Below are 22,897 nucleotides of genomic sequence, written 5' to 3' on the forward strand. Positions count from 1 at the left end.
TTAAAAACTGCCTGTTTGCAAAAAGTCCCAATTCTAACATAAAACATTTCAAGGGAAAGAGCAAAATGGAACTTTTTTGTGTTTTGAAAATGGGGCCATTAATCAAACATTTCTGAGCTGTAGGGATACAAAGTTGCGAAAAAGTATAAGCTTTCCTAGAATTGTGAGCTCATCATTTGGACGGAATGTCGAGATGTATTTAGCTTTTCACGGCAATTTTGAGTAACTTGATAAGTCTTAACTGTAAATTATATGAAGTCCGACAAAAGTGCTCTTAAACTGGAAATTTAATTTTTTAACCAAGCGTAGAAATCAATTTTGGGTAAAAAAATTTCAGTTTTTGGTGATAAACACTTTCTAACACTCTCGCGAACATTTCGTCGAATTGCCAATCCATAATATGCACTATCAATAATGTTATAAGGTTAAAAATTGATCATCTTTAAAATTTCTAACAGCTTTGCCGAACTTTTCATCTGTTTTCATATTTTCATCTTAGATTCGTGATTTATTGTTCCCTATATCTTAAAAATGTTGATCAATTTTTGAAATTTTGGATATTATTTTCCAAGAACGGAGAAAGGAAGGCTCTTAAAATTATTTCGAATTTTTGCATGAGATCTGAAAAATAATCATTGAAACTTTTAGTTAGAAATGCCCAAGGTCAACCTGGTAAAATTGCAATTTGCGAAGGAAATTCTGGCAACATTAAAACGTAATCACGTTCTTTCGTGGAGGGAACGACGACTTCTGTCAGTCTTCATCATAATCATTTTTACTCAAATATTACGTAACGCACTTAGGGGAGGAGGAGGGGGTTTGAGCTATCGTCACAATACGTTGTAAGGAAGGAGTGGGGTCAAACCCAGCGTTACGTAACAAATCCGAGCTGGGCAAAAAATTTTAAAAAATGTGCAAAAAATTGCAAATCCCGCGCTTTCCGAACGTATCTTTTTTAAAATTAGGGGGGGGGGGGTTAATGCCAACGTTACGTTTTTCAAATGGGGGGGGGGGTATAAGGCTGCGTTACGGGTGCGTTAAAATTGGGAGAGGGGAGTAAAAAACAAGCAGTGAACTCCAACACAATGTGTTGATAAGGCGCGTCATTAACTCGCACATATCAACCCCTTTAGTTTTCATTTACAGAGATTTCAAAAAAGGCAAGCAGCACAACAGGAGAATTCACGATCCAACACTGCAAGGTCAACGACGCACCTTGACGAGACCGTGTATTGTGAATCTAGAAAGCTATTCGAACAAATTTAAGTTTTTTGATCCGCCTCAAGCAAAATCTTATCAGATTCTTGAGGAAAAGTGCTACGGAAAAATTTAAGCGAAGAAAGGAAAAATTCTGTCGAATTCCTAGAAGATAAAGTCGATTTAAAGGTATTTTGGGGTTAAAATACCCAAATCACCGGTATTATAAATCCCGTTATATTATTGAAAAGAAATTGACTCGATATAAATGCAATTGTATTAAATATGTCTTGATTTTGTTATTTTAAACGTCTTTTCATGCAAAGAAGCTCAACCATGTCCATGCTTTATTCATTCATGAATTGAAAGTAAGCAATCCACATCCCGAAAATCTACCGATTTGCCGTAAAAAATCGCAGAAACTTGATATACCAGGTCGATGTACCCACTCTTTGAATTTACCAATCAATTTAGTGAGTGCACGTAGTATGTGAAAGTCAAAATGCTATAGTCATTTTGGGTGCATTCATTTTTCATGAAACAATTGTAAGTAATTTCAATCCCGAAAAACCATAAATTTTCCGTATAAAATCGAAAAAATCAAAATATGTCGACTCCCTGACGTGAAAATTGAATTCTACGTGTGAAAATACTTATGTATCGATATGCTGAACAGAATGCCCGCCTCTCCTCGTAATGTACAAACCGTTCCTATACTCATCTTAAAATTGTTCTCAGAGCTTTGTGTTATTATCAGCTTCCATTTAAACCCCGGTTTGATGGCCGAATCGGCTGCCCAAAAAGCAAGCCATTTTTGAAGGGCTCTATGAGAAATTCGTGATATTATCAGCTCTCAGGAAATCACCTCATGGGTAAAATTGCTGATATAAATCGAGTGCTTAAAATAATCGTATTCAAGAAACTAAGGCATTAAACTATGGAGTCAATTTCGTTTTAATAATATAACGGGATTTACTTGTCTTCAGGTCAAAACTCATACAAGGAAGCCCCTTGCAAGAGGCTAATTTTTTGTAATTTCACTCAATTTTTTCTCCTTTTTATAATTGAATTGCTTGTCACATTCTGAGGTCAATCATATTAAATTGTAATTTATACATTTCTTTTTTCCCCCCTTCATTTTATTTTTTGTTTGGAGAAGTTTTGTTGATTTCTTCGGATTTCGAATACTGTAACTTCTCTTCTATTTGGCCGATTTTTATGAATGAGACCTCTTTTAATTCGTGTTTTAACGGAGAGTAAGGAAAAAATTGCTAAAAACTCGCGAAACAATTTTTTTTGAAAATTGGACGAATCCTAGCGTGACGGTGAAATGGTTAATGAAGCGTAAGTAATTGGGCGAGGGGCTGAGGATCCCGGCATCGCTTGGCAACCGTCATTAGCTATTGTTCGTCGAGACGCCGACGCAGTGAGCAGGAGCGTGGGAAAGAGAGGGGTAAGTGGATTCCTGTATGAGCCACGTTTAGCTAATGGTCTATTGAGTCTCGAGGCTCATCACAGATTGCACTTACACAGATTGCACTATCAGAGCACGGGTACCAACTTTTGGAAATTATAACCGAGGTTACAGATCTGTCAAAGCAACGTTTTGAACAAAACGGAGGAGTTAAATTCTCATTTCGAGAGTGCCGACCTGCTCAGCCATCCTCGAATCAATTCGCTTGATTCTGCTTATATATGCATAATTTAAATCAGCGCGTCGCATTCTTAGGCTTTTTTTGAAAAAACCAAGTAACGTAGACTCTTGGTATTCACTGCACATAAACTAATGAGCCCCAGAATGAGAAACAACTTTAAATCATAATTATTGATGGATAAATAAACTTTTTACACGCTTTGGAAAATCTCAGAAGTTCGCGGTAGTCACTTTTCGGTAAGGAACTAAGGGACTCGGTTATTGTATCGAGCAGGGTTCGAAACGATCGCAAAGGCGGTATACTACGTATACGCGCCAAAATCAGGAAAAGTGCGTTACGTAATACTTGAACGGCCCCTCATCTACTATTTTCCTCTTTGAAAAACTGAGTAACATAACACTCAATTCTTTGCGTTCCAAGGTGGCGAAGAAGCTATTGGAAGCGGTGGAATCACGCCCGACGAAGCGCGCCACGGAGGAGAGCGTGATCGAGCGTGAGATCAAGCTGCAGCGTGAGCGTGAGCTGGCGCTGGTGCGTGAGCGGGAGGCGGCGGCGGCGAAAGCGCAGGCGCGCGCCCCGGAGATGAAGACCCTCGGGGGGAGCCTGAGCCCCGAGGTGACGACCGTGCTCAAGGAGGCCGACGACGAGTGGCGCCGCAGGAGCTGCAAGGACGAGGACCTCTTCAACAGCATCCCCACCACCGACGAAGGCAACTGCTCCGAGTATGGAAGCGAGGGCAAAGATGACTTCAGCCCGGAGACAAACAACAGGTAATTTCCCTTCTTTTTACTATCGGAGTATAACTTGGAAAATCCATGAATATGTGAACATAAATAAAATCGGAAAGAACATAAATCTTCCCCGTGGGGGGTTGCGAAGAGGAAATAAAAGCGGAAAGAGTGCCACGGGGCTGCGAATAGCGAGGAAATAAAAGCGGAAAGAGTGCCATGGAGGGTTGCCAAGAGGGTTATGGTTCGACAGAAGGCAGTGGAGGTTAGGTGTCGTAGAGCGCCAGGGAGTTCTATAAAGCGACGTATGTATGTAAGAGTGCCATTCGTAGGTAATTTATGGCGAGTCCCCTGCACTGTACTAAGAAAAGGTATTACAAGCCCAACTATACTCCTGGCTGATTTTGGCGCCAGATATAAGAGTAGTTGCACTAGGGAGAGGTATATGATTGATGCAACCAAACTTTTGGCATACTCAACCGTACCCATGACGGTTGCAATTACTCTTATAACTAGCGCCAAAATCAGCCAGGAATATAGTTAGGATTGTGATACTTTTTTCCGTGATGCGCGGAGACTTCATCGCGAATATTATAGATTTTGGAGACTTTAACGCGTGTATAGAAATATAAACTAAATTTTGCTCACTTACAAATCAAGTACTGAGTACTCCATTGAGTTTTAAAAACCTGCAATGTAGTACAGGACTCGTAACACAGGACGCACATAAAATTGGGGAAGGAGGAAGAATGACGCGGCGCTGACAACGGGGTGGGGGGGGGGGGGTGTCGAACTTGAACAGTAGCGGGAAAAGCGTTATTCGTAATTATTTATGGTCAGTCGCAAACTTCTGACGGTAGTGATAATCATTTGCGCAGAAATCGTAGCCCACATAACGTTACGTAGAATTTAGCGCAAATATAATATTATAGAGACTTTAACGCGTGTATAGAAAAATGAACTAAATTTTGCTTCTTAACACATCATCAAGTACTGCGTGAGACTGACAGTGAGACCACTGACCAGCTTAGATTTGGGATTTAGATAGCGTTGTAAGCAAGCTAGTCGTATCGTATCTTTACCTTGGGTTTTGAAATGTGCATTACCTTTTTTACGTGACCAAAACACTGAATTCATGAGCTTTAATGAATCTAACAATATCCATTAAACAGATATCACTTTTTAAAAAGTCAAATATGGATAAGATTGGTTCTCTTTTAATGCTATCCATTTTGAATATGGCAGCGCCGCCTCAGATCAGTAGCCGTTCGGGAGTATCGCCCCGTATGGAGGCGTGAAGGGGGGCAGGGGGAGCCGCCCACACCTCGCCGACCCGCGCGGCACACTACTCTCATAATCGGCTGTGGGTAAATTCGACGGCTGAGCCCGTCTAACGGGACTTGGCGTCGAGTCGATCGACCGGTCGTTAATCGGAGTCGAGTGTAAGGGCACCGGGCACTGGGCACTGGGCACTGGGTAGGTGCTAAAACCCGCCTGAAACAATGCCGTCCGGGCTCCGATCGGTCGGGTCTGTCAATCCGACTTAACCCAAACCAATTCCCCCCGATGCGTGCGCCAGATGAACCGTTCCCTAGACATCCGCGGTTTGTTCACATGGATGATTGTGGGCTTCGTCCATCAGCCAAAGCTCGATTGTATTCTGAGACACATAAAGACGCTTCGCGCTTTAGTGTACAGGGTAATCCAGAAGTAAACGGCGCAACTACAGAATGATAAGAACAAACGGAGAAAAAAACTTCGTGCATGGGACCCGAGGTTGAGGTCATTTGAATCTCTGAAGTTTTCGGATCTCGCATCTGAAAATTTGAGATCCCAGCTGCTGAGGTTCGGGTCAGATATCTGAAGTACTTAGGTACATACCGAAGGGTTCGGGTCACACATCTGAAGTATCCGGCTTATACCTAAGTACTTCAGATGTCTGACCTGAACTTCGGCGGTTGGACCTCGAGTTTTTGGATGCGTGATCCGAAAACTTCAGAGATCCATATGACCTCAACTTCGGGTCCCATGCACGAAGTTTTTTTCTCCGTGCAAAATGACTATAATACATGTTTTTTGCGATATTTTCTCGCCGCCACGATCCAAAGAGCATGGAATGAAGGATACATTTGAAGGAATGAGATAACCATCGAATGAGATAGCAAGAAAAAAATACTGGTGCCGAGCAGGAATGCTATGTAAGCTTTAGGACGTTGCCAATTTTTCCCTCATAAAAAACAATTTCCGGACTAACTTGAGACTTTAGTCGAAATTTCATCATTCGTGAAAAGTTTAAGCGAAACCACTCGTAGCGTATCTCAAAATTGAATATTCATCTGAAAGCAGTTGCGTGGCATGCTTTGCGATGTATCGATTGATCTGCCATTTAAACCTGTGGAAAAGGATCGATAACAGGGTGTTCGCAACGGACACCTTGATAATCGATTCTTTACCATAGCTTAAATGAAGAAACATCGATAATCGATGTTTCTCGCCCCGCTACTGTCTGAAAATATTACGGTGTTTCCATTCGGTTTGGCGGAGTTATGTTTCGTTACCAGACCGTGAACATGGGGCTTCAAGGGATAAGCAAACCGACGTATAGGCCAGAAACTTGGGAGTCGGGGAGTGTGAGAAGCGGTGAACGAAGCATTTAGCAGTGTCGCAACTGGAAGAATAGCTCGTTTGGAGAGTCCCAGGCGCTTTTTCCCACCGATAAGTTGTGGAAAAAGCAAACGCGGGGAGGAAGCGAACAGAACACGCTGTTCTACAAGGATTGTTCAATGAGAACGTCTTCGGACCCGGGAATATCGCGGCTACATTGTTCCCCCGAGTCGAGCCCGATAGAGTCTCCGACTTGGAACTCCGCGAGGATTTGAATAATTAGAGCTGCGCTCCAGGAGTTCTTCAAACAAGAATCGCTACCGTGATTCAGTGGCGATTCTTGAAAGGTGGCAACACTGCTTTTCCACCATTTAAATGTATGTGAAACAATCGATTCTTGGCGAGGCAGGTAACCTTCCTTAAAGCCGATATTTTTAATGGATTTGAATGAAGGAAAAGCAGTGTAGCCAACTTGCAAAATCGTTAATACCGTGATCCCATTGCACTTTTTTTATGATACCTAACCTATGTATTCAAGAGAGCTTTTAAGTGGAGTCAACCCCAAATTCTGCTAAGTCAAGCCACTTAACAGGGGGAGGGACTCCAAGTCCATTTCGGCTACTGTTTAAGTCACATTTTCAGCATGATTTTCCGGACTAATTACCTACACTTTTTAACAAAACAAAAAAAATCATCAGATGAAAACGAATTTTTCCAAATATAATATCTCGCTTAATTTTGAACGTAGAGAATTGCTGTTCGGACAATTCTTATTGGTTTTACCTGATCCACAAGAATCAAACATCAAAACACGATTCCGCGACAAGCGCAACAGACCCATCGCCTTGACTTGGGATTTTTCGAAACCGAATAAGTCAATTCCGACGAAGAGTCCATAGACGAAGGCACGTACCTTCGGTGCGAGGATTAATTTTCTCTGCCTTGATCCAATCTGTATGCTCTCTTTGTTGATCTGTTGCATGACGGTTAGCCGGCTCGTAAATGTTTTTATGGTCTACACTGAGAAAAAACTATGGTTTATAAACCTATTAGTGGTAAATATGGAACACCACTAATAGTAGTACCTCTACATATAATAATAGCACATATACCTTAGTTATGGTCTCTGTACCTTAATTAGGTACAGAGACCTTAGTATGGTTCACAGACCGAGAATCAGTAGTTTATTTACGACTATTATAGGTGTTCCATATTTACCTCTAATAGGTTTATAAACCATAGTTTTTTCTCAGTGTAAGTATGAGCTGTTAATGAACTTGGAGTGCATCCCACGCGGATGAGCGAGATGTCGTGCTCGCGAGCCGCTGTCCTCGTCGAGACGAACACCCCCGGCTCGAACCTCGTGGGCCCCCTAAGGGTTCCCCGTGGGCCTCATGTCCACCGCAATGTCTACCTCGGAAACGGCTACGCCGCGCGCCGGCTCGGTTCACGAAGAATGACCTCAAACGCAGACGTAACAGAATGAATGGTCTATCGTCGACTTCTGGAACTGTGACCACATTTGCCGATTTTATTTCCTTTTCTCAATCTTTCAAGTGCAAAAAAAATTATGAATAAAGTCGCCGTGTGATACATTATAAGTAAATATTTATCACCGTGAAATTGCAATATTTTTACATCATTTGTTTCATAAACGCCGGTTTTGAACGATTAGTTTATGTATTAGAATGATAGGCAATTCAAATTGCAAAGAAAAATTCCAACTTACAATTAGCTCAATTACATTAGAATAAATTTTAATAAGCAAGCCCCTTCAATTAGTAGATAGGCAACATACGCAACACTCTAATGCAGTTGCAAGCAAGTGTTTGTTACCATGCATCGTAATCGCTATATACTGCCACCTAAGTCACTTGGGAGCTAAAAGTTCTTTTTCACCACAACTAAATCATCTCCTTCTCCTTCTTCCTCCATATTTTACCACCTCCTTTTTAACCTCTTCCTCTTTCTTTTCATCTTTCAATACTATTTTAATCACCGGGCTATGGTATTTCAATTTGAATTCACGGCACCTAGGTTCTTTTTTCGCCGAACGGTGCCAAAAGGTTGAATACTGCTGTCTTGTTCTTGACATAGTAGAAATAAAATTCTCCAGGTGAACAGTACACAATTCGACTGTTGCAAGGCTTCCTCGATAGGAGTCCTGAGTACTTTTTCCATCAGTGAGCTACTTATTGTTTTGTATTTAAAGTCTATCGAATATGGCAAATTTTGCTATTTCTTTTACACATGCAGAGGATGCTAAGTCGGAAATACCATAATGTAGATATTCAAAATTAACATATTCAATTTCTAGCTCAGGTCATCATCATTTAGACAAGACGCATCATTCATTTGCTGTCCGGGATAGTTCTAAAGATGTCCCTGGCCGTTTTCCATGATATTCTGGCAAACAGCGGGTAATAATCCAAAACGAGCCAGGTGACTGCGAATTTCCGAAGAATGATCCAGGTGTTTTTTACTGTCATGAGCAGGCCTTTGAAAGGCGCAAAACGCCAGCCAGCAGAAGGGCTGCGTAGCGGCCAAAGGAGACCCCGCGGTCTGAACTATTACTCTCTTACACAAGAATTCCATCTCGGAAAGCCTAAAATCACATTTAGCTCTTCCGGAATGTCCGATGTTTCCCCGGCTGCATTCGAGCGTGTCATTGGCTATTTGTTATGAAATACGATATCTGGCAACAGAAGTGGTTTTCTCGGGGAGCATTAGCATGTCAAAGGGGCACATTCCTTGGCCCCCGCGCGGTCCGGTCGGGCACCCGTGGCCCTTGGCGTTGACGTCTCGAGTCAAAACGTGGACTCCGAGTCGACACGATCCGACGCTGAATGAGCTCCGCTATTTGTACTTGTCGCCCGCGCTGTCCTTTTCACGGGCTCTTCATTCTCCTCCGCCTGGCGAGAAGCGCGTATCTCAGTTGCAAATCCCACGTGCATACGTGGTTTTTCTGTTGGATGTTGTTAAATCAGAAGGAACTATGGCTATTGTGACCTGGACCCTGCGATCCGTAAGAATGCATGCATGACAGAACCCATATCGCAATGCATGTAGTTCCTCTTTATGTAAACGTGTTCTATTGAGCGATAGTATTACTGGTATTCTTCCGCACTAAGGAAAAACGCCGTACGAACATTCGAGAGTTGGCAAATTTCTCCGGGTAAAACATGTATTTTTGAGGAAAGTTATGCATATTTTTCTGTGAAATTTTTGGATATGTTCGATCAAGTTGCGAACAAAATTATCTGAAAAATTCGAGAAAAAATATTCAGAATTTGTCCAATGAATTCGGTTTTTATTGAAGGAAATCTGGCAACGTCTAAAAGATCATACGGCGTTTTTCCTTAGCACCGCAGTATCGGCCAGAAGCACGAGCTATGTTGCCCCTTCCCGCTGACAGCGCCCCTTCTTATGCGTGTCAAAACAGCTCTCCACATGCGATGCGAAAATCTAATCCGCGATGGTCCAGTAGATGAGCCTTGAATGACGGGAACATGGTTTGATCAAATTTGAAAAATTCTTTGTCTTCTCAAGTCAAACGTAAAGTTTTTGTTGCACTTGGTACGATTTGATCAAACTTTTTACCGTTAAAAAGTTCGGAGCACTCCCAGGTAACCCGAGTGATATGAATGCGCTATTTTTCTTTCAGAATTAACTCCTCTCTCACGGGGCTTTCACACCCTATTATCCCTCAATTTTGTTGGGAGCAAAATAGGTTACAGCGTGAAATGCCTTCCGGATTCTAATCCGACATTTCTTACAGTGTTGGAGTCAAAGAAGCAGGCTGATTTTTCGGTGATGCCAAGCTGTCGATAATATCTCATGAAAAAGTAACGTGATTTCTGAGACCAATTATTCTAGAAACCTTGCAACCCCTATCCATAAAGAACAATCTCATGCACACAATTGACGAATAATTATAATAGACGCTATGCTAAGTATAGCTTCTAAAGCAGACTGGACATTGAAATATTGAAAACAACACCAGAATTACACTGAAGATCTCTATATCGTGAATATGGCGTCAAAACATATTTAAAATCAAAATGTCTGTGAAAATTCATTAAAAGAAGTCACAAAAAGGATCCATGAGAAGCAAGGTAGGATTTAAACGCTGCAAATTAGATTAAAAACGATTTCTGTCTTTATATTTAGGAACTTCCCCGCTCTAAACTTTACAAGTTTCTTAGTACTTTTTTTTATAGGCCACTGGGGCCGTGATATTTTTCCTCTCAGTGTAAGGACGACAAAAAAAACCCGTACTCTCCGTTGACGAATCCCCGTTGCAAATAAGCGTGTATTACGTAAATTCACGGAGCGTAATATTACGGAGTCGAAATACACGCTGCAACTCACGTGATAATCGAAGCGCAGTGACCTTTTCTTTGCAAGTCACCGATGGCTGCCTTTCCCCGTTTCCAACGTCCAGCCTACATTCTGCCCCACAAACACAATCCGACGGCTCATTTGAAGAAGGACGCAAATGCCACAAGAATTCCCCGGTACTTACGCCCTTTTTCAAATGGACTGTTTCGATTTGCGTCCATGTAACGAAACGACAGCGGGCGACGCGCGGGGCTTGCGCTTGCGTGCAACGCGGAAAGGCCGTACGTGATGTCATTTACACGCACTATGACCGAGTCGTATGACGTAAAAGCGGTGCAACTTCATTTCGACTCGTTACAGCTTCTGCAGGCATGCATCGCACTTTCTCCCGTAAAAATGCTGCCCCGCGCTTTGTCGCAAAAGCGTGTGTGCGAACCCTTACGGGATGAGGAAAATTCACTGAAGTGTTTCGGAGGAGGTATATGCACTCATCCTCGGAAAGCACGTAACTCGATTGCGGTGTTTTAAAATTTACTATCGACACTACTGTGTCGTCATACTATTTGGACGTAATTAGAGGAAATGAAGACGAACGAATGATGCAAATCATGAACCTGTTGCCTGACTCGTTTTTCGTTTTTGGAATCCTTATGATGCAATTACAAAGAAGGCATAATCCCACCACCACCATGAACCTTTGATGGTTAAGCACATGGAAGTATAGAGAGATGAATTTATTTAGGACATGACACTAAAATTAGTTATTCATACCTGCCTTTGGATAAAAAATTTAATTTTGGGACCTCAAATTCACATAGTCAATGATCATTTTGAAAACTTGAATTTTGATTTTCGTATCTTTATTTGAACTGATTGTGAGTATGCAACTTATTCACTGGAAAAAAACACATTGGATCTAGAGTCCAGACTCTTGAAAACATTCACAAGAAAAAATACTCTTGATTCAATCGGATTTTTGCTTGAATCAAAACGAAATCCGCTTAAATTAAGAGGCTTGGTTCTTGATTTAAGCTAGATTCTGATTGAATCAAGAGTAATTTTTCTTGTCGACGTTTATAAGAGTATGGACTCTAGATCCAATGTGTTCTATTTCCAATGTTCTCAATTTTTTCCAAAATCACAAAAAAATATTCTTGACAGATCTACATATTGAACCCTTCAATTTTAACAATGCTAGAATGTGAGATGTGTCAAGAAATTTCAATAGGAAGAAATGAAAAATCCAGGACGGCGATATACTGCGTTTTTGCTTCGCATGGCATCAGAGGACGCCCGGAAGAGCACTTTGCGATCGATTTGCGTTGTTTCGTTTCGGAATTGGTTAAAAATTTAATTTCGGGACCTCAAATTCAAATAGTCAATGATCATTTTGAAAACTTGAATTTTGATTTTCGTATTACTGAGTATGCAACTTGTTCTCAATTTTTTCCAAAATCACAAAAAAATATTCTTGACACACGGAGAAAAAAACCTCGTGCGTGGGACCCGAAGTTTAGGTCATATGGATCTTTGAAGTTTTCAGAGTGAGCATCTGAACATTTTAGGTCTAGCTGTCGAGGTTCGGATCACACATCTGAAACTTTAGTTCTTGCATCTGAAGTACTTCAGATTTGAGAACCGAAGTTTTTCGGATGTGAAAACCGAAGTACTTCAGATGTAAGAACTGAAGTTTAAGATGTGTGATCCAAACCTCAGCAGCTGGACCTTAACTGTTCGGATGCTCAATCCGAAAACTTCAGAGATCCATATGACCCAAACTTCGGGTCCCACGCACGAAGTTTTTTTCTCCGTGCAGATTTACATATTAAACCCTTCAATTTCAACAATACTCGAATGTGAGATGTGTCAAGGAATTTTAATATAAAGGAATGAAAAATCCAGGACGGCGATATACTGCGTTTTCGCCTTGCATGGCATCAGAGGACGCCCGGAAGAGCACTTTGCGATCGATTTGCGTTGTTTCATTTCGGAATTGGGCTCCGCGGAAGAGGCCTGACCCTTCCCGAACGGTACCCGCGGCGAATATCGAGAATAACGCGCGAAAACAACCTCATTTTTCATTCACGATATGACCCAATTTCCGTGCCGATGAGCAGTGAGCACTCATAATTCGACACGATTAGATCCCCCATCCGTGAACTCCTCCGCGTATGATACGGGGATCAGTCCGAGCGGCCTCATCGGTGCCTCCCCCTCCCCCTCCCCCTCATCCTCCAGACGCCGACTTATGATATGAAAATCACCACGTGTAGCACCGTTGAAAAAAATTCCAGCCACGAGAGCGGACAAGAATATCGATCTCAATTTCAGATATTTTTTGCGGATACGACGTGTGAGATTTGCGGTGGTGTCCAGACTGTGCAAGTATATGATTTGTAAGCAAGCCGAGAATAACACGCCCAAAAAGAGGGGGGGGGGGGGTTCGGGGATTCTTGGTGGGAGCGGGTTGGAAGGGGTTGTTGCCGGCCTTCGAAGTTTATCATCTGTTACTAATTTTGTCATTGTAGAGGCTCAAGCTGAATTTTCATCCAAATGTATAATGCACAAAATTGGTTTCAAAACTGTCTGGTTACACTTAAATATGTAATTCGAGTAAAGTTGGCGGTGACACAGGCACTCAAACAAAACCACATTAAATGCACTCATGAATCATCTGCAGACAACGCCCGTCATTGTTTGGGGCCCTAAAAGCTCCATAAAGTCTAAAATGGCCGAGCCCATCACGAGAGGATCCTTCAGAGGCCACACTGAAAAAAAAACTCATCCGGCCCTGAAAGCCGTGCTTGCGGGCTACATGCATACCGTCCGAGCTCAGAGGCCAAAAGTTTCGGGCGGAGCACCCTAAGCAACCGAAGTTACGGCTCCAGCAGCCGAAACTTTCGGCCTCTGAGCCCGGAACGGACGATATGTCCATATATCCCCTAACTTTTCTTTTAGTGTAGAGCCATTTTTCATGAACGGGTACATTTGACGGTGAGCACCATTGACCAAATGCTCCGTTGGACGGGAATTCGTGGATAATTCGCTCAGTGAAGAAGAGCTCTGGAATGCGTGGACGGTGCGAGAGGACCGGTTAATCCGGAGGAATTAGCCGCGGCTTTCGGCCCAATTTCCCGTGGCAGATGGGAGAAACGGCCGACGGATGATGATGATGATGATCAGGTGCGAGCATCGGCCTTGCGATGACAAATGAGCGCGGGCAAGGGCCGGCATCGGCATCGGCCAAGACGCGAAGGCGCAATCATATCGGCACATTTCTTTTGTGCCGCACCGTCTTTCGTCCGCGTCCGGTGCGCGATGCCGACCGATGCGACGTGGTGATGTGGATAATCGGAGATTGCACCGGACCGAATCCCACTTCCCTCATTGCACATCGCACCAGTATTATCTCCTGTCGTCCATCGTCCTCTTTAACTCGAGCATCTTGAGCGCAGATGCGAAATTTCGTCAAGTATCATAAATTCCATTTGGAACTTTCTAGTATGGTAGGCTCGGTGGACTGGAAAAAAAATACACATTGGATCTAGCGTCCAGATTCTTAAAAACATCGACAAGAAAAAGTACTCTTGATTCAATCAGAATCTAGCTTAAATCAAGAACCAAGCCTCTTAATTTAAGCGGATTTCGTTTTGATTCAAGCAAAAATCCGATTGAATCAAGAGTATTTTTTCTTGTCAATGTTTTCAAGAGTCTGGACTCTAGATCCAATGTGTTTTTTTTCCAGTGTGTCAGTAGGCTGCACTGAAACAAAAGTTCCATCGGTGAACCGAAGTTCGCACTGAAAAAAAGTTACGGGCTGTATAGACGTACCGTCCGCTCTGGGCTTAGGGGCCGAAACTTCCGGGTGCCGGAGCCGTAGCTTCGATCGCTCCGGGTGCTATACGCCTGAAACTTACGGCGTCTGAGCCCGGAACGCGGACGGTAATTTTGTATAACCTGTAAGTATACGGCTTCCACGCCCGCAGTTTTTTCTCAGTGCGGTATTCCATATAGACCAAACTATTATATGTTGCTTAAACCGATCTAGGTATCGATTCGTCCATACGTCCATATAAATGTTTGGCTCACATGATCGAACTTTAGTGTCGAACCGAACTGAATGCTTCGTTTGACGAGGCAAAACTTCTGTTTGACAAACACCACAGTTCAATCAATATGGTGACACCGAGCTCCTGCTTGCTGCATCGAAATTTTTTCCTCGAAAAAATTATTGAATCAATTTTGAGGTTTTGAAGAGCAAATTATCATTAATCAAGTTCCAGATCCTTCTCCATTTATCCGTTATTTTTAAAAAAAGCTGACCGGTGTGTTTAAGTTAAATACATTAGTTAAGCCCAATTCACATGCACAATATTTTTTCATTTATAGCTATAGTAAATCATCAGTTGGACTTGAAATGAACTTCTTCACACCTATTTTAACCATTTTACTCCTTTCCTCATTTGGACTGCTCGTCATAAAGCAAGCTATTTTCTATTAAATTATATCGATAGAGAAAAAAATTGAGCGCTCAGACCATTGCATTGGACAACCTTTCCACCTCTCAAAATCGATTTTGGTAGATTCAACTTCATAACGCTGGATCTGATTGATTTGATCGCGCGGTCGGGGTAGACGTTGATTGAAATCGACCACATCCCCCCCCCCCCCCCTCACAATCTTCCTCGTTTCCTTCATCCTCCTGTCCAAGTCTCGACCGCATCCTGTTGACGAACGTGGAATTGTTGACCACTCATTACGGTTATTTGTCAATCCGACAAAAGCGGTCATGCGTTGGATGTGGCACATGTACCAACCGAGCAGAGACAAATATAAGCCCACTGATTGGCCGGAGGTTGTTGACAGTAGACGGACAAAGCATTCGAACTGCCTAACTTTGGACAGACTCTAGTTGGGCGAAACCCAGGCGAGAAAATCATTGTGTGCGAATTTGCCATCTCCCGCAGTATTAAAACTCTTCATTTTTTTTGATTTTTCAATTCGTCTTGTACAAAAACGGTAGCTCGTAGAAAGTTGGCGCAATGATGACTTTTGCTCCGCATCCATATACGAATTTAAAACAGTAAATAAATTAAAAATCGATCGTTGTACGCAGCCCCATAAGGAGTAAGCGGGGTCCTTTGAGGTATGTTAAATGATTGTGCGACAAAAAACGCCGAGAGAATGAGGATGACACCTACGTGCATATTATTGGTTGGCGTTGTTAAAATCTCTAGAGAAGCAGAAAAGCTAGTTTTCTACCAAAATTGAGGGTTACGTAACGCTGGCATTTACCCCCTCCTCCCCCACGAGCGTTACGCAATTTGTTAACGCTTCCCTACGGATCCCCTGCGGAGTCCTCTACAGAGGAATTAAACTTCAAATCATCTTTCGCTAGGATGCAATTTGATGCTTTTTTAAAAAGATATTGGTCCATTTCACGTAGTCTAACTCTCACTAGCTAGTGCAGGAGATTAAGGATACTTTATCTCTTGTTTCACTTCTCTAATACCACTGACAGTACGTTTCTTCTCCATTTTTTCATCCGTCCGTGAACCCTCCGGCTCATCCGCCGTGATAGCGAAGAGAGCAGTAAGTGCATGCCGGGATGAACCTCGAGACACATAAAAGCACGTGCTAATCATGGCTCATACAGAAATGCACTTACTGCTCAGTGGCGTGGCGTGAATGATCGATTATCGATATTTCTCTATTTGAATCCGTGGTAAAGAATCGATTATTAAGGTGTTCGCTGCGAACGCCCTGTTAATCGACCCTTTCCCATAGGTTTAAATGACAGATCAATCGATATATCGCAAAGTACGCCACGCCACTGTTACTGCTCTCTTCGCTACCACGGGAGTCATGGCTCCGAGCAGGGATTTTCGATAGCGAGAGACACCGGGGAATTTTAATCGCGTTCCAAACCGAAGACGCTGGAGATGGCGCGTGTTGTCCGTTGATTGTCGTCCTCGCGTCCCAAATTCCCGCGGCTTTCATCTCGAATTTTCGACATTATCCGCGCCCGATCACGATCCTGAGCCCCGCATCGACGCTGTTGCCGAACCAGGCGACGAATGGCGTTTTTTCGAGGCTTTCGATGATGGGAAGTGCGGAGATCGGGCAATGCGGGAGCGGTGGCGCCGAAAGTTGATGAGCGTCGTCAACTGCGAGATACGCACGCGCGGTGACAGTCCCGCTCGACAATCAATCCGCATTTCGATCCGCTATCGAAGTTCATCAGGGACCGCCTCGATCCTCCCAGTTTCGTGACCGAATTTTCGAAATCCTCAAATTGCGCCCGGATTAATGCGTCGCTGCTGGTGGAAAGGGCGGATTTCGCTTGAAGTGTTGCCGATTTTGCCCGCCAATGCACTGAAAAAAATCTCGTGCTACTTTATAGAAAGGGTAAAATTACAAGAATAGGGGTTCTATTTGATCCAGTTTTTCTTGGGTAAAATTACCATTTATGGAATTGTAATTTTATCGAGAAACCTCGGAAATATTATTGAACTTTCTCGGATTTTTACTGGGACCTTTGGTAAAACGCCATATTTTTTATCAAACTGTGGTTAGAATTACGAGTATAAATGGCAAAGTTACCGGGAATTGACTACTAATAAAATTTGTATTCTTACCATAAAAAAGGTAAAAAAATACCGGTTTTTAGGTAAGCTTCAGTCTGGTTGGTAAATTACCAATAATTGGTAAAAAAACGTGAGCTGGTAAAGGTACAAGGAGGGTTAAAAAAGCCCGAGATTTTTTTCAGTGTGGGCGGTAGAGAGTGCCACCACCCACCAGTTCCCCTGTAATAACTGCATGAAAAGTGGACCGCGTTCAGCAAAAAGGAACCAAACCACACTAGCTATTGCCGCATATTTAACTGGGCTATTAAATTTTTTACATGGAAACGCTTGTGCAGTTTTTTGTGCATTTATCTGGGAATTTTCTGCCTAGCACGAAGCGAATTCCTTAAAATTTTCCAAGAAACCGCAGAAATGTTCTCTTGCAAAAAATTAAATTGCCCAGTTAAATTTAGCAACAGCTTGTGCGGCTTGGTTCTTTTCTGCTAAAGCGGGTTAAATAAAAGTCTGGCCTGGATTTTGACAGATAAAAAAGGGACAGCACAAGCGAGGCCTTTCTGCAAAAATGTCCACTCGCGGTATCCGAATCCAAAGGAGTGACTACGCGCAAGTCAACTGCGCAGAAGAGGCGCGCAACCGCGTGCAATGATTTTAATCCAGTGGAATCATACCTCGAACCTTGCTTTTGCTACTAGTAAGTGGCTTTGTCTCAACAATCAGCGGCAACAGACGGGTTAGAACATTGCATATGAAAGAACGGTGCCTAAACGTAAAAATCATTGCACCCGGTCGCGCGACTGTCGTGCGATTGACTTCACGTCGCCAACTTCGCGCAGGAGGCTCCCAATGGAACTGTTGCTTTATAGCTACAGTGTTGGGGTTCAGCTACGAGTGGTAGCTCAAATACTGGCGTTAATTAGGAAATAACCTTAATAGTAGTTGGAATGGCCGGAATGGTCTAGCTGGCGTAGGTAGACAGGAGACACTGGCGCTAACGATGTGCACGTCCAATTTTGATGTTTTTTAAATTGCACGACGCAACACGAGTTAGACAGGATGAATCCTAGATGAGGACACAATGGAATTTGCAAACGTGATAACATTGCCCTAAGACCTAAAATATGCATAACAGAGTCAAATGCACTATCATTTGGCATAATACGTCCAATTCTGATCTTTCCATGATCTGAAGCCTCGACGCGAAGAAGAACATTAACAGCACGAATTGTCTTGTGGACACAGTTTTTGTATAAACCGCATTTTTGTCATAGCAACCGAAATACGGTATATAAGAATCTTGGCAAGATACGAGTTTAGTATGGAACAGAATTGTCGATACCTGAACCGAAACGAGGTTTCTATGACCAGAAAATTTGCTTACCTGGAGCGAAAACTATGGTGTCTCTTCAGAACTATAAGTTGTATATCGACGGTGAAACTACCAAACCACGTATCTCGGTTTGCGACGTCGCAGACTTCCGTCATACTTTATTTTTAAATGAAAAACTACTTAACGTCCATTCTTGAAAATTTCTGTGATTTTTCCTCTTGTGCGAGAAAACTCTGTGAAAACTTCAAGGAATGATATTGATTTGGTCTACTTCACAAAAATAAAATGTGAGCGTAGATTTTTAAACACCGCTAACGAGATACGTGGTTTGGTAGTTTCACCATCGATATCTCTCCAAGAAAAATAACAAATGAGGGGCTTAGAGGCCAGTGCGCATAAGTGAAGTTTTTGAAGAAATTGAGATATTAATTAGTTGGTTAGTCAATTTTAATTAACGACGATCAGCATCTAGGCTATTTACGTCGGGGACTAGGCAATTTTAAATTTTTAAATTTAATTTCTTGAAGAGTTTTAAAATTTCTGTTACTACCATTGGACTATCTGAACACAAAGGGTGGATGTTTCAAGTGAAACTAGTCTTAATGTATATACTATGACAAATTCGCTCCCAAATTCCAATTTTTAAGCATCAAAAAGTCAGCTTGAACTTTTTTTCCGCCATATGGATCCATGTACCTAATTTCGAAACTTCCAACACGCATTTCTCGAAATAGCCAAAGCTCCACTTACGCGCCTCGTCCTCCAAGCCCCTCAACTATGATCAGAGCCAAGCGAAGAAATTCGCGGTTTTTACAAAAAAGAAATCCTGGTCTTGTCAGTCTCTTTCCCAGTGTCACGCTGACCCATATTTTAGTCATATCTGGGCCTGGTAGAGGGCACTCCACTCCAAGCGATGAATTAAATAATGAACCGCACCGACTTTTCGTCCACTCCACGCGTCAATGCAACGGGCAGCACCGCGCAAGAACCGGAGCGAGTGTGCTTTGACATATTTTGTGTGTCACAGTCATTGTGCTCTGTTGACTGGTTCCCACTCGTGTGCGATTCAATTTCTCGCTTTCCTGAAACAAGGACCGAACCCAATTCATACGTGAGCCCTGAAATGGTTGGAGGTACATGAAAAGCAGGGTTCATCTCGAATTGCAGTTGTGCTTCTTTGTCAATTGGGGGGCGAATTGCCTCTGCGGCCGCGTAACCTGCGTGCCCTCAGCATTTCGTTGTTATTTTTCCGCGCATGGCACGACCGTTAGCCGGAAGCACCGAGCGGCTCAGCCGATCTCGCTTCCTGTGTTTTTTAAGCGCCAGGATCCGTTGCGCCGTCGGATTTTGCATGAGAGAAGGTTGCTTTGAGCTGGAAGTGGGCTTGAGATGAGCGTTGAAATCAGGATTTCTTGGAATTCAACTTTAGCTCTCGAATGAAGAGCATGGAGGGTTGCCACAGTCATGGAATGCCGAGAAAACCGTACCGGAAAAAAAACACATTGGATCTAGAGTCCAGACTCTGAAAAATATCGACAAGGAAAAGTACCCAGAAAAGATTCGATCAGAATCTAGCTTAAATCAAAAATCAAGCCTCTTAATTTAAGCGGATTTCGTTTTTATTCAAGCAAAAATCCGATTGAATCAAGAGTATTTTTTCTTGTTAATGTTTTCAAGAGTCTGGACTCTAGATCCAATGTGTTTTTTTTTCCAGTGCGGGAAATGTCAGGGAAAATGACGAAAATGTCAGGGAAAAATTGTCAAGTCATTTTTATTCACTTTCTAGAATGGATTTGACGTTTCGAACGGCAAAGTGTGCTTGAAAACTATTTCATATTATGTCTCTTTAACCATCCGGCATAACTTCAGTTGTCAAGGAATTTTCCGAAAATGTGACAGTGAAACAAGGGGAATGTCAGGGAATCTCATTTTCTAAATTATGTGGCAATCCGGATTTGGAAGAGGCGGATATTACCGAATTAATCAAGCAGGTCTTTTTTAAACTTTGTGAGAAACGAGGAGTTCCTACTGGTTCTTTCTAAGTCAACTCTTAAACGTATAAAAAGCTTTTAAATTGAAGGGATCACAAGAGATTTCACGTGATCACACGAGAGCACATCTCCCTACTTTGTAATCGGTCAAGCTCTCCTTACAGAGCCAAGGCTAAAAGTAAGGAGGGCTGTGTGTAAGGGTGGGTATGTAGTTGTAGCTAAAAATTACCCTCTCGATACTTGAAGTCTTCAGACACCAGTACCCTTGCTAATGTATTCAGCACCATCGAGTTATGGAGTATCTTGTTGAAAATTGAAGTATACTCTAATGCGCCGAATAAAGCTTCTTTTTACGGGAAGGGAGTCGTTCAATTTTTCCGGTGACGAATCTATATTTCATGTAAAAGAATACACGCATATGGCTCATCAACACATATGGCAGTAGCGCTGTTGATTATCAATCTATCCACCAAACTTCAAGCAAACTTGCACTGCACGCGAGTTTACGCTTCGCGCCTTCAATTTTGCATGTATGCAACGCGGACATCCGTCAAGCACGAATAGTTGTATCTCTGCGCCGTCATCAACGCGCGCACTTTCCCTTAATGTGCGTCTCCATAACGTGTGTTCGTTTCCACTCGTATTATTCGTAGTGGTGCTTCCAGGGATCCGTGAGTGGCACAGCCGAAAATAGTAGAGACGTAATCTGGCCTCGTCTTTTAACTTTTTCGCCGCATCGAAACGACATCTCACTAGCAGCATAGAGAGGAGTATTGCGAGTTCACGCCTGGCATCATCACGCCTTCAATTTTGTGTATATGCAACACGGCCATCCATCCAGTTCGAATAGTTGTATCTCTGCGCCGTCATCAACGCGCGCTTTTTCACTTGCTCTCTCTATCCATGACTTCATGTTGTGTTTGTTTCATCCGTCATTTGTCAGTGATTTTTGATGCCGAAAGACAAATACTTAAGGACGCATTTTAAAGGTCAAAGTTGTAACAGATAGTGGTGATAATTTCTGATTTTTTTCCTCATTTTTTTCTAAAAAAATCAACCTCATCAATCACATCGTTCGACTCGTCGGTCATCAGTCATCATTAGGCAAATCTGAGCGTTGACTCTCGAACTTTCACTCTATAGGGAAACCAGAAGTGCGGAAAATATATTGTCTCCGAATGGCATCCGCAATATGATTCGATCCAGTTCCAACACGGCAACTCGCTCAGATGCAAAAGGTAGCACTTTCATTGATTCCGATTATAATGAAAGTGCTTCCATACATCGAGAGAGCGCGGCGCGGCGCCTGGAGTCATCCTCATCGGCGGCGGAGCGGTGACAGAAATACCCACCTCGGCAGCTAGAGCCCTCGACGGAGAAGAATGATTGCCGCTTACAATCAGTGCAGGCTGCTGGACCCGTCTGGGCGGGAAGCTCCGCTGCTGTCGTCGCGCTAACCAAGATGAATTGGACCGGTCGCCGATCATTTTATAACTTGTGCGTTGACATCACAACGACGGCGCCTTCGTCGACATAACGTCGTAACGCGGTCCAGTTCTGTCATACGTTGAGTTGTCGCGTTTTACCAGGGGGTTAAACCCTCCATGGCATAGCGTTATGAATTCGTAACAACTTTTTTTTTTTTTTATTTGAAGTTTTTAAAATTTGAATATTTTTTCTGTGGCACGATTTTGCAAATTTTCATTTGTTTTTTCTTTTTTTGAATAACTAATCCCCAAAAATTCAAAATTTTGAAAACTATTTGGCACTTCATGGTTTTTATGCAAGCTACAAAGTGGATTAGAATCCCTCAGAATCTGAGATTCAAAATTAATTCATGCCATAGAGGGTTTTAAGATTGAACATCAAACTTTGGAACTTTTCCTTCGGCTCTCAGCGAATTAAAGTTCCGAACCTCCTTTGGGAAGTTTTGCCCGGTGCTATTTCATCATTCATCAACACTAATGGACACAGTTGCTAACAGATTTAATCAATCAGACTCGCTGGTTTTCAGCAGATCGAAGTTTTTTAGGACTATCTCGTGAGGCGGTGTCAAAATTGCGTACAAACGATACGATTTGGCAGTCACCGAATCGGAAGTTCCAAACTTGAATTAAAACGGCAGCTGCGAGGTTCGGGCGCAAAAACAATTCCGAACCGCCAGATGAAATTCGCCTTTACACGGCAGCAGATTTTTGGTGTTACCAGGGTGAGATTTACATTTTAGGACTTTTTTAACATTTGCAAAAAGTAAGTAAGTTCTGCCGCGTTGATCAAAACATAGTCGAAATTTTAGGACACTGTGACGGCATCGGGCAAAAAGGAGATAATTATTTTCGCTTAATTTTCGCTAGATCCGAATGAATAGTCTTTAATCGTATCTCAGTTTCAACCTGTCATCCATCTCTGACCTCTATCCCGTCATTTCATCCGCATACCCAGCAGACTTCTTTCATGGGAAGTTTTT

General features: G+C 42.6%; 1 protein-coding gene across 9 annotated transcripts in view; it reads left to right on the forward strand.

Moving 5' to 3' along the window:
* Nucleotides 1-22,897, forward strand: part of mdu (mitotic spindle positioning protein meduse) — a 234,064-nt gene that overhangs the window by 197,021 nt on the left and 14,146 nt on the right. For all 9 annotated transcript variants that reach the window (XM_072299387.1, XM_072299379.1, XM_072299380.1 and 6 more), the window contains one exon: nucleotides 3,273-3,622. In XM_072299387.1, coding sequence (XP_072155488.1) covers nucleotides 3,273-3,622 — 350 coding nt within the window. The remainder of the gene's footprint in view (nucleotides 1-3,272; nucleotides 3,623-22,897) is intronic.

This window comes from Bemisia tabaci, chromosome 4 (genome assembly GCF_918797505.1).
Source record: "Bemisia tabaci chromosome 4, PGI_BMITA_v3".
Lineage (NCBI taxonomy): Eukaryota > Metazoa > Arthropoda > Insecta > Hemiptera > Aleyrodidae > Bemisia > Bemisia tabaci.